This window comes from Malurus melanocephalus, unplaced genomic scaffold (assembly GCF_030028575.1).
Source record: "Malurus melanocephalus ecotype Western Australia unplaced genomic scaffold, MMel_1.1 scaffold_78, whole genome shotgun sequence".
NCBI lineage: Eukaryota > Metazoa > Chordata > Aves > Passeriformes > Maluridae > Malurus > Malurus melanocephalus.
In genome coordinates, this window is record NW_026623310.1 from 218,418 (window position 1) to 235,450 (window position 17,033).

Genomic DNA, 17,033 nt, shown 5'->3' on the forward strand with positions numbered 1-17,033 from the left:
ACAGCAAAAAGAGGTCTCTTAACCCATGCCAATTTGATTCTACACAAAAATTGCAGCCTGGGATTAACAGTAGAAAGATACTCAACAGAATACCTGTGAATGTCCTTTTGACTTTTCCTTAAATTTCATGTTTCAAGATATAACAAAAGCTTTAACTGAAGCACAAAATGTCATTAAAGAAGGAATATAGTATAGTGACTGTGCACAGAAGTAAATTGTATCGGTCATCAATGATATTGGGAAAGTAAGAAAAGGAAGGAGAAAAGAAGAAGAAAAAAAAMCAGAAGAAATTAAAAAATGTAGACAAGTAATGACAGCTTAAGTTCCRGCAGACATCTGAAGTGGTAATGTCAGAACCTGAGCTGATTTATGGTAAATGTGTGAACTTTCATGCTAACTAAAATGAGCAGCAGCTGCCTTTTCTGGTGCTCTGGTATGAAGAGGACCATAGATTACAGACCAGCTCAATCCTGGTCACTCATTTTGCAATTTTCAAGAAATACTGTCTCTTTAATTCTGTTTTATAGAAGATGATTAGTCTAAAAATTGCTACATTGTATATGAGAATAATGCTTTAAACTAACTTGTAGCAGCAATTCTTTGTATTTTATGAGGACAGGAAAAAATATTTTCATGCATTTTAAATCCTAAGAGATGCATACTGTAGTCAAGTCAGTCTTCATTTCATTTGCAATGTGAATGGCATATCACACACCAGTATAATCTTTCACTTGCAGCATTCACATTTAATGATAAAATAATTGAATTATATCTTTTCAGACTTCCAAAATATGAAGCCTCTTCCATAATCCTTCTTTTGACACTTTTCTGCTGAAGTCCTGACACACTGCACATGATTCTCAAACCAGGAGTTACTGCATTAATGTAGTGCACTAAAAGATCCTGGCTTATTCCACGGTTCCTTAGACAGAGGCTACCCCATGCAGCCTCTTGATAAAGAAATCTTTGCTGCACTTCCCCAAAGCTGTTCTACCATCCGTTTCTGAGCTGGGGGTGTAGGGAGGAGGGCAACAAAGCACTCCTGAATTTGGCACATACTGCAGCCAGGGCAGGTGAATCAAACTATCATCTGACAATTGTGTTAAACTGTTAAATGTGTGAAAGAGTGATACACTGAATCATAGAAGGAAGAGGACGACAACATATATTTAGTTACCCAGCCAATCCCTCTTATTGTGTCTCAGCCGTTATGAACTCTGGCCCTTTGTCCAGGCTGTTTTCACTATTTCACAACGCATGTAAGTGTACCTTTAACTACTCTTCAACTACTTCCCTGGATATAGGTCAACTAAAAATACTTCAGCTTTGAAAATGTTGAAAAATGTTGAAAAACTTGTAAGAGAAGAAACTACAGAATAAAACTTTAATGAAAACACTGCTGTTATGAGAACCAGATCACTGGGTCCTGCCTTCTTGTAGAGTCTTCCCTGCTATGCTGGGCTTGTACCAGCGCAGCACACTGAAAGCACAACTCTTCTTTGCCGCAGCCACCCATGCCCTCTGTTACTGATACCTGGGTTACAAATGCCTTGTAGTTGGCAGCTGGTGATCTTACTGTCTACTAATCTCTTGTTATCCCCTTTCTATGGACGGAAYTCACTGACTTCCAGCCTCCTCTTTGCAACTCCTGCCCAAATTCATCTCCTGCAGTTTGCTGTCTCCATAGAGCACTGACTAATACAACATTTTTAACTCTGCTTCAATCTCTTCTTTCTACTTGCTTCCTGTATCCAAAAGGTTTTTATAACAACAGCCCCTAAATCTAAAACATGTAAGCAGACTTTTTGCATAATAAAACCCTCCACAGAGTTATTTCCACAATCATCACAGCACTAAGAAGATAAGAAGAGGAAAACATCTTTGGAAGTATTTGTTTACCAAAAAAGCACTGGTGACAGGTTGAGTGCTAGTGACACATTCCGGAATCAAGGGCAGACCAGACGACAGGATACAGGGAGAGTAATAACAATAGGTAATTTGTTGTGTGTCAGCACAACTTGTGAACAGTACTGCAAAAGTGGATTTTTTTATATAAGAACAAGTGTAAATAGGGAATTTACAGGTAATTTCTCCCACTKCCTGTAAAAATCAGTACCAGAATGACAGTACCAGACACTGGCAGACAAAACGATCAGGTGGAGAACTCAGGGAGCGAAACACAGGGCAAAATCCAAAGCAGTGATGTAAAYGGCAGTGAGAAATTTGCATGTCATGCCCTCCCATGTCACAGGACAAGGAAGAAAGCAGGTTAAGCACCCTGACTCACAGGTGCAAGCTGAAAGGGGAGGAAGAAAACACTAAACTGGGACGAGGGCGGGGTGGGAGGGTTAATTTTTACTTTACAGCCTAAAAAGAAGAAAATAAACATCTGGAAAGCCAGAAAGGGAAATTACAGTAACCWTGCCTCATCAGTTAAATACAGTCATGATTATACTAGGTAGCTTCATTTCTCAGAAAACAACTGCTTATCTGAAGAGAAGTTCTTACCTGAGCTTCGTACTTGACAGCAGCAGAAAGAAGAGCAATGGCATTCTCTTCACAAATGCCTTGTTTGATCGTTTGCTGGCAAAGCTTTTTTAGTCTGTTTTCTCTATACAGTGTTGCCAAATCTAGCAGGCCTGTGAAAATGTGCAGAGCTTTAACTATTSTGGAGCAAAACACATTCATGTCTTTTTTAATTAATCAATTATCCTATTGTTTTAGGCTGAATTATTCAAAGACTGGCTCTTTTTTTTTTTTTTTTTTCTAGATGGTGTTGCCAAATCTAGCAGGCCTGTGAAAATGTGCAGAGCTTTAACTATTGTGGAGCAAAACACATTCATGTCTTTTTTAATTAATCAATTATCCTATTGTTTTAGGCTGAATTATTCAAAGACTGGCTCTTTTTTTTTTTTTTTTTCCTAGATGATGTGTGCATTTTTAAGGTCCCCTACAGATCTATCAAAAAAGGAACCATTTTATTACTATACAAGTGCTCTGATCTCTTGTTTTCATTCTGGACATCAATTACTGCCTGACATCCTCTAAAATCCATGCAGGGAAGATACTCTTTTCATTCAGGATCAAAAATCACTACAGTTACTCAAATAAGAGAAGTTTCAGGATGGCATTAGTACCTTTCTAAATAAAAGAAAGTTCTTGATAAGAGCAATGAGTTCTTTTTGAACACTGCATCTCTGACCTCATTGCATGCCCACCACTCATTCTCCTTGGGCATGCTTCCTGCTACTCCATCTTTTCTTCCTGACACCTGCCAGACTCAAGAATAAAGTGCTAATGAAACTAAAATTAACAAGCCCTGCTTTCCTCACRCTGTAATGACATATCGACTGAACTTTTCAAAAACAATAATCTAGAGCAATTTAAATTTAGAGCAAATACCTATTGCATCTTCAGGAGGGAGCCTAATGTTGTCTGTATAGAGATATTCCAGGAAGGCTCGGTAAACAGGGTATGAAAATTCACTCATTTCTATAATTTCATCATCATTATTGAGTATGGAGCGAAAATGTTCACACCTACAAAACATGAATAAAGATTATATACTGTTGAGAGTTAAGCTTGAAAGATGAGCTGCAGCAAGAAGTTGGTAAAAAAACCAATCAGTCCTAACAGACTAAATACAGAAGCAGAACCTCAAGCTCCATGATTTCTTGCTTTGAACATGTTAATTTCTTTAAGCCTTATAAGCCTGATACATGTAATTCAGAATTTAATTTCTGTTGTTAATATTTTACCACAGGCTCCATTTCTACTTAAAATATCTACAAGGATTACCCATCTGGTTTTGATGTCATTTTCTTAAATATGTTATACATTAACAATCCATTTTATTTCCTGTCTCATAGCAGTTAAATTAGCAATTAACTAAGACAATTCTGAGATTTGACCCTGATTTTTCCAACATGGCCTAATGAAGAGGGAAATTATTAATAATTGTAGATATATTTATTCCAGTGTCAAGAGTCCATACACAATTTAGCATTAAATGTTAGATTCAAGGATTATTGAAAATGAAGATACTTTCACTCAGATCTTTCATCACCTTTTTCTTACAAGTCTGAATATTTTTGTGAYAGGTACAAGCAAGGAAAAAGCACTGCCTTTGATAGCTGTAATCTGCAATATACAGTTCACAGTAACATAATGCACTGAAACTTACTGTTCCCTAAAAAATATCCTAACATTTGCAGTTTTCAAAATTTTTGTTGATGTAAAAGAACATCACCATCTCCAATAAGTTTTCCTATAACAACCACAATCTAATCACACTTTTTTGTAGTACCCTAATTTATAACTCTCCCACATCTGAATTTTCTCTTCTTTTACTCAAACTTTTCTATAAAAAGGATGGTTTCCTTTTAATGTCTTTGAGACAAAACTACAATATAAAGACAGTATCACTTAAATCCAAATGAAAAATAATCATTTAACTAATCACTTATGTTTTTCACATTTGACTTTACTGATTATTGGAAGAATTTTTTTTTATCTTAGTATTTTGGGGCTTTTAATAACATAATGAAACCTCTTGTCAAATTTAAAAAGAAATAAAAAGTCATTATCTAGCTTCTGCCACATCTTTTACCACATTCTGGCATTGGGAGAGGCAGACAAAACATTGTTTTGCTTCCCAGAGCCTCATGTTAAGTAGTGGCGACCATGCTACCCATCCAGCCTGGATCAGACCTAGGAAACAGTCTGTGCCCCAATGACACCACACCAAAATCAGAGAGAAGGTAGTGCACATCGATCCCTGAAAAATTAATAAGTAAATAAATCAAAATTGGTTAGTACACATCCTCCAGTCTACAAAGGATGGAGTGACTCATCTTTTGGAGCGCCTCTCCCTGTCACTATCTCCCAGCAGAGACAGCCCAGACTCGCAACTGTGGCTGACTCAGTGCAGAGCTGATGGATCCCACCCCCACACGGGGATGTGTCTGTTTCTGGAGGCACTGCTGGCCCTGGGCTCCTCTCACTGCACCAGGGGTTCCCTGACACTTCACCACCGCCAGCCAATAACCACCAACAGCGGGATCCAGTTCAAGAACAGGAATAGAGAGAGATGGAGAGGAGTCTCATGAGCAGTAAGGAAATAGATAATGAAAACTTTTACCAGCACTGCTTTCATGACAATGCTTCAGAAAAGGCCAAATGYTGCAAAATGCCATGTTAAATACTTTAATCCAGTTGCACCATGACAGCCGAGGAAAATACTAATTTTACAGATTGTCTCTGATGCTCTATTATTCCTTTATAGCATTTTGATGGTGCCATATATTGAAATCCATTTTATAATTAGACACATTTCCTTCACAGAATGCCATATAATCTGAGAAAACTTGTGCAAGAGATAAGAAATAACAGGAAGTTACATATAGCCTGATTATCAGGAGAAAGAATCTCAGGAACATTTTGGGCATACACAAGACTTGATGTGGTATCTGATGGACGACACATGGCACTCCAAATGAAGAGGCTGAATTATAGGCATGAAACAATGAAACCAGTAAAGGGAAGACCACAATAATACAGGTAATCAGAGTGGTAAGAGGAGAGTAGAAAAAAAAAAAAAACAACAGAACAAGGACAGGCAAGAATTAACAGGGAATTTTAACTTTACACAGTAGTACACAAGAAATCACAAACAGGAATCAGGAGCAAAAGTAGTAAGATGAAAGTGCTGATAAAGTGAGTGAGATAGCCAAGCATTTTCAGAAAAAAAATAGCAAWGAAAAAAAATTTTAACAATGTGGAGGACAAAGCAGAAGCAGTTGGCAAGGCAGAAGAGATCTAAAGCAGTGTCTGTAGAATATCCCAATAGAAACCACATCAGCAGTAACAAATTAATCTCTCTGCATGTTAATAATAATGAGATTATTCTGTAGATCTGCATATGTCAAATCTCACTGTAAAGTGGTCTTAACTTGCAAAGAGGTGCAAAAACAAAARAAGCCAGCTTAAAAGTCAAACTAACTGATGAGAAGGTTTAAATCAAGTACAGCAAGAAATCTGTCAAAAAAAGGGAAAAACAATAACCTGGATAGCACCTACAGATGTTGCTGAAATAACTGAAGGGTGCTGTGGAAGGAAAGAGAGCCAAGAATAAACACAAAACCCAAGAATAAACACAACCCACTCAAATCATTCTGGTGGAGGATGCCAAGCATATAAAGGATGGAAAAACTGATTTTAAGTACTGAGAAGACAGCAGAAGGAAGTAAGCCTTTTCCTCGGCAGAAAAAGGTGACCGGAAATTAAGGTCAAGGCCATTTAGGTAGCATAAATGGGGATGTCAGATGGAAAGGGAAGCGATGGCAAGGCAGGTAGTAGAGCAACGTGTTTGATAATTACACAGAGTGATGAAAAGATAGTTACAGTGAAGAACAGCAGCTGAATCAGGAAAAAGGGAATTTGTAAAAATAAGTCAAGAATTTTTTTCAGTGATGACTTAGCACAGTGGACTTACACTACGCAGTTTAGTTTATACAATGTATACAGTTTGCTCCTTACCTAATTTTGAGAAGCACTTTATGAACATGAATGTATTTTCCGTCCACTAGGAATTTCAGGTCTGCCGTTTCAGGGTTGTCAAATTCCTTCTTCAGTGACTGGGCTACTGTTAGATGGTCATCAGGCTCTAGAACAAATAGGGGACTTGCTATTATGCAGTAAGGAATACAAGTATCTCCCAGGACAACATTCTGGGTATSTATCAGCAATTAACACTCCTAATAAATACATCTCCTTAAGGCTAATAAAAAACCCCAGCAGCCTATGTGTTCTGTATGAGCCTCAGAAAAGCAAAGAAAAAACAGCTTTATTCAGTCCTTTCTAGTTTTCTGCTCCAAGCAAACATCTCTATTAGAAAAAAAAGCATTAAATTCCACTCCCCTAACTCATATATACAAAGCCAGAAAAAAACCAACTTAACAGTCTCAGAAGTTTACTGCTGCATCTGATAGCATTTTCTATCAATCATTACTGAGTACATTATTATGGGTTTTTTTTATTGATCTTTTGAGGATCTTGTAATAACTAACAGTTTTAATTTGAAATAAAATTTTCTGAAATGCTCCCATGAGGAGACATTACAGCAAAAATAAATCTACTATAGAAACAACATATTGGTTGCAGTGAAACTGCCCAGTGCAGTATCCCTAAGAGTAAATACCAACACTTACAAGTGGATTCTAAAAGAACAGCTTTCCCTAGACTTAATGGTGTTAGAAGCACAGTGCATCAATGTCTGCATATTCCTGTTTGTGTCCTATGTCTGTACATCCCACCGTGCACATGACATCACAAAGTTACCAGACAGCTTTGAAAAGTCATCCATTATCTGCATACAAAATTTTACCTCCTGAACTGATCCAAATCTCCTTCACATAGCCCCAGAGAACTATCTTCTTTAATACTACTAAAAAAAAAAAATCAACAAACCCTTCCACCTCCAAACCTCATTCTTAACCCTGAAAACATTTTTGTACATCTTCATACCACATAAACCACAGTATGCATTTATACAGAACTTGTGGGTCAGCAATTAGTTGTTCTCTACAGAAAATTACATAAATACTAGGTCCTGTAACCTACCAATCTGGAAATAAGAATAGTATTCTTGTGGAAATGAAAAGACCTTCTCCACAAGCTCTAGAGAAAGCTTAACACACACACACACACACACACACAGACACTTCCATACTGTTACACTTTGTTTAGCACAATAATTTTGCATTTCATTTAGAGAATGTCAGGTACACCAAATTTGGGTAGGTACAGATAAAATGGAGGGGGGAGAGAAATCCAATGTAGTGATAAAAAAGGAAGTATTTCTGAAATAATTATACTGTAAAATATTTGGTTAGTTCTTATTTTGTGCAATATGTGGTTTATTTATTCAGACCTCTGATATCTAAACAAAAAAGCATTTTAGCAACTAATGCAAAGCTGAAACTTTTCTTCTAAGTTAACTGGCAATCCAGATATCCACCAAGCTACATCTCCAGTTGATTTCTACAGCCAGGAAGACTGAACACAGTGGGGCTCAGCTTTGAAACTTGTAGAGGGAAACCAGATGCTTTTATTTGTTACAGCTGTGAAGGGGGAACCAGAGGAAGGAAATGAAGAGGCAGTTCGCACTAACAAGGCACAAAGCCAAGAAAACTCCTTAGCAGCCAGTGCTAAGAATTGTATTAGAAATGTTAGAACTGCCATAAACCTGAGGAGAATGGGAATGCCTGGGTGTGGAAGCACCAGAATAAAACAGACAGAGAAGGGCTGCAAGCATGGCAGGTATCCATGGCACCTAGTTCAGTAATGTAAGATCCCAGGATGCAGCTGCCTGAAGATTCCCAGCAGGCGTACATCAGATGACAAACAACAGTGAGTCAGTCCTGACAACTTGCTAAGGTGGGGCCAGAATGGAGAGGCCAGTCACCCTCAACTCCTGGAGTGTGCAAAAAGGCACATCTGAAACCAGCACAGAGTCACCCAACTAAAAACAGCACAGGAGACACAATAAGGGGCTGATAGCCACCATCCTTTATCCTATGTCATCACAAGAAACCCTGCTCAGATCCCCTGAATAATGCTGGGAGCTGGACAGACCATATGGCACATCTGAGAATGTGGCTTTGAAGGTGCATCTGAAACTAGTTATGTTTAAAGGCAAGCTAACCTTTTTGACCTGTAAGGTTTCACCTTACGCTTTGCTATCGTGTTGTAGCATTTTTTCCCAAGTGACCAAGAAGTCAAGGTCCAAAAAAACAAACAAAAACCAAAAAAAAMCACCAAACCAGAAAAAAACCCAAAAATCCAGACACAACAAAGACATATACGCCCCACATAAGAAGAACAACAATGAACAAAAAATCAAAACTCACAACAAACTAAAACAAACAAAAAAACAGTAACAACAAAAAAAACAACAAACCAAACAAAAAACCCAACAACAACAAAAACTATAATGGGATTAAATTGTAGCTGAACAATGAGCTCTCTGGTAGCCAATGCTATATACTTAACTCTTTCTAGTCAAGGCCAGCAAGACAAATCTTAATGCTAATCAAACATCTAAGATCCAGCAACTCCTCTCTTCAGAAGACCAGGTCATGATCACTTGTGATGAGACTGAGCGCCTGTGGCCCATTTGGAACATGGGAATTTGGGTCCCTCAGTTCTCAATAGTCTACTTAGGGGCATGACAGAAAGCTTCAGGGTTCCTAAATGTTCTGCACATTTTTCTTAAATATTCAAATTCAATCTCAGCTTTTCCACCCACAGCCATTGGACAGTCACATACAGAGGTTACACAGAAAAGTAAACACTCCCCAAACCTGAGGCATTTCCCCATAGAAACAAACYACATGAATAAAACAGACAAGTATTCAGCACTGCTATCAGGCTTTAGCACTTTTTTACGTTCCATATTACCATTCACACGTATATAACATGTCATTATGACTCTGCTTCCTACATAAATTTTTGTGAGAAACTAAGTTTAGGCTTCAAATACACACAACTGTTTTATGAACTAATGATTATACTGAGAAGCTGTCAAAACAAAAACTGTTTGAGCTCACCTACGGAGAGCAGGCGCCACATGACGGCAGGGGTGGCAAAGCAGGCGAACACATCGTCAGTGCAGGCAAAGTGGGTGAGRTGGGGAAAGGTCACGGACTGCCCCCGGCACTGGCCCCACATGTACACCTGGCCACTCTGGGTCTTGGCAGCTGACGTGTGCGCAGAGTGGCAGGCTGCGATCTCCACGACTCTGAATTCCCAAGCAAACAAAAGAAAGCAAGCAAGTCACTCCCATTAAGAACAAAACACAGCGAATAAACTCACTGCCTCCAGTCTCTCTCTGGTGCAAGACATACTTGTAGGCATGCACATAAGCAAGAATGCTTTCTGGGCATATCCGGCAGAATTAAAAGGGCTGGCAGTATTTCTTCAAGCAGCGTGCACTTGAAGTTTCTCTGCAGAAAAGCATCTTGGGAGCGAGCTGACATGGTGACAGCAGAGCCCTGGATCTGCTGCAGCACATGCACTGCTGACCCCTCAGCTCCCCCAAGCAAAGCTATGATGACTTTCAAGTCTCTAAATGTCCTTGGGCAGTGAGGTGAGTGGCTGCATTGTAGAGAACAAATACTTGGAGAAGATGAAGGAGGAAAGGAGGAGGCATTAAAACAAAAAACTTGATTTTGGCTTATAATTGAAAGTTAATCAAAGCCTTTTTTCTCTTTGGTTATTGTTAACAGTTATAAACCAACAAGTTAAACATACTTGCTCCTACTCATATAATTACTATTACTTACATTTAAAGGACTTTCATTTTGAAAATTAAAAATTAGAACCAACAGCACTTAAAGCTGTTTCTAAATGTCTTTTAGCTAGGCTATGTCTCTAATCCTGAGCTTGATTTAGGACTTCAAAACTCCCACTGTGTACAGCATTACACAATCCACTGTTTTGCAGTCTGAACTATTGCTTGTTTACTTGTTTTCCCAGCTGCCTGGGGATAATGGCAGGGCAACAACTTGTTTAAAGCTGTATGCACAAATCTTGCAGGCTTTAGTGAGCCAATATTTTCACTGACACCAAGAATTCACATTCTGACCAACAAAATGGAAAGACAGCATGCAACACTAAAACTTGCATTAAATTATTGTTGTAACTGCTGCCAAAATGTCTGGGAAAAAAAAATCGGTAACATTTTAAGCAAAAGCACAAAAACACATGGAGAAATAGCAATGTTCAAGATCAGACTATGTCTCATCACCAGAGCAGAGAAGGTACCTCCTCACAACGGTGTACTCAGACACAAGGCTAAGAGGGATGTCTCACTTTCCTTCTTACTCACAACAGGAGGACAAAATCAAGAYTTCTGGCCATATACATACATGGCTTTACAACAGCAATAGAAATAACTGCCTCACTACCCCTCAAGGATCTAGAGAAAAATAGTTAACTTGCAAAAATCTAAGCTTAATTTTTAGGCAACACCACCAAGAAAGAAGTCCTTTTCTCTCTCTCTCTYAGGTTATGAGCCAGATTTAGAAGCAGAAATAACACAAATTGCAGATGTCCACTCTTCACTTCTTCTGAGTACACATCTTGTCATAAGTAGCATATTAAAATACAATTTATATTCACAGAAAATAAAGCTTTTACTGTTGACTTCAAACAATGAAACTACACCACTGAAGGGAAACTGCAATTAAGGTCGGTAGAGTGTGAGCTGAAGGAGAAAATAGCATATTCAGGCTCAGAATATCCAGTTTCTCTTTCACAGGAATGGTTATTTGACAGATTCAAGCACTCTCAGTGAAAGTTCTGTTCACATTAAGCAGATAAACCATTGCAAAAAATTACAGGCTCCTTATCCCCCCAAAAAAACAGATTAAAAATACCATAATTTTATGTAGTTCTTCTGAGAGTATGTCAACCAATGTCTGATTGCAAGACTCTAAGTATTACCTGTCCTTATCCACAATAACTGTTGTAGGGTAAGACTGGTTACTTTTATTCCCAGTACCTAACTGGCCATATGAATTGGCTCCCCAGGCATATATCTGACCTTCATCTGTTAGCACTAATGTATGTGCATAGCCACAGGCAACCTGTAAGAAGTAATAAAAAGAAGAAAACCTCATTTTCATGTAATAGTCAGTTAATACAGATAGATGCATCTTATGCTATAGGTTAATGACATTGATTGTATACCACTGTAAAAACTACAAATACAGAAAAGTTTATTAAAAATGGAAGGAAAGTAGATGAGGTGACTTGGAGGGAAAAATAAACCAACGAGAAAACCTGACAGATAATCTCAAGAGTAGAGCAAAAAGAATAATGAAACTGAGAAAGAAGGAAAGCTATACGACAAATACAAATAACATGCAGAAAAGTGAAAATTGTCTGTCTTGCATTGACTTTGCTCCACGGGCAACTTAGCCAATAGGAAAGCTTTACCACTRGAAAAACAGCTGAGGTCTCTCTGTCTGCTCCTCTCATCCTGACTGACAGGCACACAAAACTGCCCCCTCCCTGTGCTAGCTCAGCTGGGATAACTCCCTATCCCTGTAAGTGTTCAAGGCTGGCTTGGCTGGGGCCGTGACCAACCCAGTCTAGGGGAAGGTGTCCCTGCCCATGACAGGGGGCTGGAACTGGATGATTTTTAGGGTCCCTGTCAACCCRGGCCATTCTGTGAYTCTCTAAACTTACATCACTGGAAGAAAACTTTCACAGTAGGGTATGAGAACCACTGATGCCCACACGAGGTAAGCAACAAGAGCAATCAGCCGGGAAAGAATGGGAAGAGACAAAACTCTCCATTTTGATGGCAGCACACAACTGCATCAACTCTTAACCTATAGTGCAAAGCCCCTCTGTCCTGCTGAGCTGCCTCCTCAGGTACCTGGTATCAGATTGTTCAAAAATCCTCTTTACAGACACAGCACATGTCCCACACACAGACAGATAYACTGTGGCAACGTTACCAGCAACAGCCTTGCTCTGCAGGAGTTAATGTAACTTAGATGGCTATCAAAAACCAATTCACACTGTCCAAAACTAGCTCACCTCTCTTTGTATGACCTGCAAAGCATACTGTAAGTGTACATAGTCCACTGATATCCATGAAGCATGGGATGTACTTTAAAGGAAATAAATCCTTAAGTTATTTACTGCTTGGAGATCTACAATATGTATTAATTGCTATCAAGCAAATACAGTTGATAGAAATAGGATCTAAGACAAACTTGCTGGAGCATTCACTCTCTAAATAGAAGAATAAATATACAGGGGAACATAATACTCACTTTATTATGTTACTATCCAACAGTTGTTACTAGCAAATCTACTGTCTACATCCCAGGATGTAAAATTATGTAATTAAATTAGTTTCTTTTAAAAGACTTGAAAAACCCATAGCTTCCCTGAGAAAAAGCAATAAACAGGATCCAAACTTCAAAATGCTCTCAGAAATTTTCACTAGGTTACAAAACTGATGTTTTCAGATTATATAATTTTCCTGACAGTATCCTAAATTTTTCATAAAACAACTAAAAACTTTCAGTTTCAGTCCTGCAGTCACTTTAAATAATTCTCATTAGCCAAAAGAAGTTATCAGATTGCTTGTTACACTGGTGGCAGCCCCCTTGTTTGGTAAAGTGCAATAACCTCCAAGGGTCAAGACTAACCATGGAATCATACCAAATGTTAGCCAAATACAGTGGGAGAGAATTTGTTCAGACTCCAAACACCAGTCAGTCACTGTGGCTGGAGTGCAGTTCTAAAAGTGGGATTCAGTCTTCAAGACAGAAAAAATGCTGAACTGCAGCATTTTTCCAGAAAAGACAGGGGTTAATGCAGAATGGATAACAGAATACTTTTAAATTAACTTTCACAGGAAAAGTAACCCAAAAGAAACATTTCTAATGGTCTAGTCCTCTTTAAGTAAAATCCTGGCCTCACTGAAGTCAATGGGAAAATTTCCACTGAACTCTAGAGGGTCAGTTTCTGCCCTATTGGCAGAGGCCCATTTTAGGACACACATTTTTTATTCTGATGTCACTTTAAACAAAGGACTGTCTCCTTCAAAGGCAGCATTTGCTGCCTGTATGACACCTGCAGAGGTTCCTAGAGGGTCTGAGGTGGTGCAGCACACACGTACCCGCTGCACACGAATGCCCTGCAGGGCTGCRATCCGGCAAGGCGTGGGCTGGTTGCCGCTGCTGCCCAGCCCCAGCTGGCCATTTCCATTGTACCCCCAGACATAGACCTTAAAACAGAGACAGACATGATTAACTCTTTGCTGTATTCACTTCCTCTAAAAGCAATACAACTACTTCAGAGTTAGAATTTTCTTCAATCTTTCTTGCCCCACATTTTACTACTTTATATGCAGATACACACAAACATACTCATACATATATCTACCTATATAAACACATATTTCTCTTTAAAATATATATATTTTATATATTATATATATAAATATATATATATATATACGTGTTTCTCTTTAAAATACCAATTACACGCTCATCTAGAATTTAAACTTCCACATTCATGCTCTTCAAGAGTCAGATTATATAGGAATACAATATTTTAATATTAAGAACAGAAAATCAGTGATTCATATGGCTGTTTGCCAGTACAGACCAAATCCAGCTTAATACTTCCCTTTTTCAAAGAGCTAATTTGTCATTTAAAAATCTTTTGACAGAAAACACTAAAACCAGTAGGAACTGGAAACTATGCACAACAGTTTGAGTAGGCAGCTTTATGCCAAACATTAGAAAAAGGGAAAACACTGAGCTCTGACACTTTCAGTGACATAGTTCTACTGCATATGATCAATAGCTACTTAGTTCTAAACTCAAGTGCTTGAAGAAATGGAGCTAGCAAGAATGTATACTGCCTAATACYATCTGCACATATGAACTAAAACAAGAACTCTACAACCTCTTTGTATCTTTGAATACAACCTCTTTATATCTTTGAAAAGAGGATAAAAAAATATGAGACTCAGGAGGTACTGCAGTGAAACAAATATATGCAATGTACTTTTGTTTTTGTTTTCTCTCAAGACATGTGAAAGCACTGAAAATTACAATGTCATTCTGTGATTGTTCTCACATTCATTGATTATTCTCACAACACTTTAGATTCTAGTATATACAATAATTTATTTATCTATGAATGCTAAAGACAGCAGTGGTATAATTACAAAGGTTTTTATGAGCAGTATAAGCAGCTAGACTTGAGTGAGTTTGGAAAGGTAAACTTCCTTTCTGAACAGCAGCTCATTACTACCAAGTTTGAAATTACCTACATGCCATGTTATTACATGAAGTAAAATTCAGTCCAAAAATTCACTTTAAATTTCTTACCTCTCCATTTTCCACCACAGCCATAGAGCACATCTGTCCACAAGCTATATTAACTACTATTTTATTTTGTAGGCAGCTGGTAACTCTTCGAGGAATTGGCTGATTTGCTGTTGAACCAGATCCAACCTGGCCTGAGTTGTTATAACCCCATGTATATACCTGTTGCAAGAGAAYTGTCATCAAAGATGGCTTTATAACATACAGTTCAAAGTACATAATCAAGAGAGAAAAAGCTGTATGCATAAAAAATTTCATTTTGTACGTTTAAGTGGATGTATACTTGTACACATTTAGGAAGACACACAGGTTTGCAACTGAATTGTTTCTAACAAAAATAAACCAATCTAAGTATTTAAATATTCCATTCTCTTATGTTCCTCCACTCAAGGGCAAGAGGCAATATGACAGCTGCATTAATGCTGGAAGAATCCAATGCTAGTTTTCCAGAACCCAAAGTAGAATGCCTAATTGCCACAAATGGCACCTCAAAGCAAATTCCAGGAAACTTTTTACTCTGGCAGATAGAATTCATTTCAGAGAATGTGATTTACGTTAACATCAGCTTTAATGCCATTAAGCATTTGAAGGAGAGTATAGCATGGCAAGGAACAGGCTGCACAATTTGTTGTTACAAGCAGATGKGGCACAAAATCAGTGTTCTGCACACACTTCAAAGCAGCTACACCATCACAAGCTTAAATTTTTTTGGAACATTTGTGTTGCATCAGCACTGTGAAGATTGCAAGAAGCAAGATCTAATGCTATAGGTCCAGAATGTTTTCCTGTTTCTCACAGACATGAGTTTCATTAAGAGAAAATAGATATTCATTCCCATTACTCTCACCTCACCATCAGATGTCAACACCATAGAATGATGAGAGCCACAGGCAACTTCAATCACTTTCTTGTTCACCAAGTTAGTAGAGACTTGACATGGAACGAAACCATGATTTGTTGTACCATTGCCCAGCTGACTGTAGGCATTATGACCCCATGTGTACACCTCTCCTTCTACAAGAAAAAYGTAAAGAGCTGGTTGAAAAAGCTTCATTTATCCCATGAGTACACAACATAAAATTACAAACTAAAAAGTCAAATTCAATAACAATATACATACTTAAGTGTATAAATATATATGTCCTTTGGGGCTCTTCAGCCCATGGACATATCAAGGCAACTTTTACACAATGTTGACCACAAATCCAAAAGGATAGTAGCATGACAATCACTGTAAAGAAAACACATTGCTGCAGGAAAAGGGATGATGCAATAAAGAAGAGAAAAGGATGAAATGACAATCAGAATCGCCATTTCAACTCCTTTGTTACTGTCAATCAATCAGAATTTCTTATCTATGCCCTGGCACTGTTTCCCACTCTGGAAAATTCAAATAACAAGCTTTCATTTCCTCACAACATGCATATTCCCTAAGGGTTCCCTCAGAACTACAAAGAYAAGATATGCTACACTAAACAAGTACTTCTCTGTAATAAGTGGTTAAATCTAATTACTTTATCCTATCAAAAACAAACAACATTTTTCTTCATTTCACCAGCATGTGAATGTGAATTTTAGTAAACATGTGAAATGTATGACACAGAAACATGCAGCAAAATGGAAATAATAGTAATTAACCCAAGAATTGTGGAACATATAACAGCCCTCTAAAAGGTAAGTTAAAAAAGCAGTGCTGAAGGAAAGCTATTAATGCAAATGGTGTTAGGAGGATCAGTTCTGGACCTGCTCTTTGGCAGTACTTCATCACTGGGGTAAGGAGTACGAGTGTGTCAGTGAGATCTGCCAGCAACGAAGCCCAGAGGAATACAGATGCATACATGAAAAAGGCATACAGAATGGCGCCACAAAGACTGGAGAAAATGGTGGAATGCAATTGAATATGAAAGAGCACATTTACAACATAATTCCCCTCACCTACTTTTAGTCACCTAATCCAGAATACTGGAAAATGCCTTCCCTCATTAACAAGGAGAGATAAGTATGAATATCATCAATTAGGCTCTAACAGAACCTCACTCGGAACACAACACTAGTAATTTATCTTCAAGAGTAACATCCTTAATTGTGAACAGAAGGACCACTACCATGATG

The 17,033-nt window shown here is 38.1% G+C and overlaps 1 protein-coding gene across 3 annotated transcripts in view; it reads right to left on the minus strand.

Annotated features, from left to right (window-relative positions):
* The window catches only part of RCBTB2 (RCC1 and BTB domain containing protein 2), a 29,714-nt gene that overhangs the window by 3,850 nt on the left and 8,831 nt on the right, over positions 1-17,033 (minus strand). For all 3 annotated transcript variants that reach the window (XM_057367354.1, XM_057367352.1, XM_057367351.1), the window contains 8 exons: positions 15,769-15,935; positions 14,925-15,083; positions 13,703-13,810; positions 11,506-11,648; positions 9,609-9,799; positions 6,538-6,664; positions 3,403-3,539; positions 2,509-2,639 (listed from right to left, as the gene is read on the minus strand). In XM_057367354.1, coding sequence (XP_057223337.1) covers positions 2,509-2,639; positions 3,403-3,539; positions 6,538-6,664; positions 9,609-9,799; positions 11,506-11,648; positions 13,703-13,810; positions 14,925-15,083; positions 15,769-15,935 — 1,163 coding nt within the window. The remainder of the gene's footprint in view (positions 1-2,508; positions 2,640-3,402; positions 3,540-6,537; positions 6,665-9,608; positions 9,800-11,505; positions 11,649-13,702; positions 13,811-14,924; positions 15,084-15,768; positions 15,936-17,033) is intronic.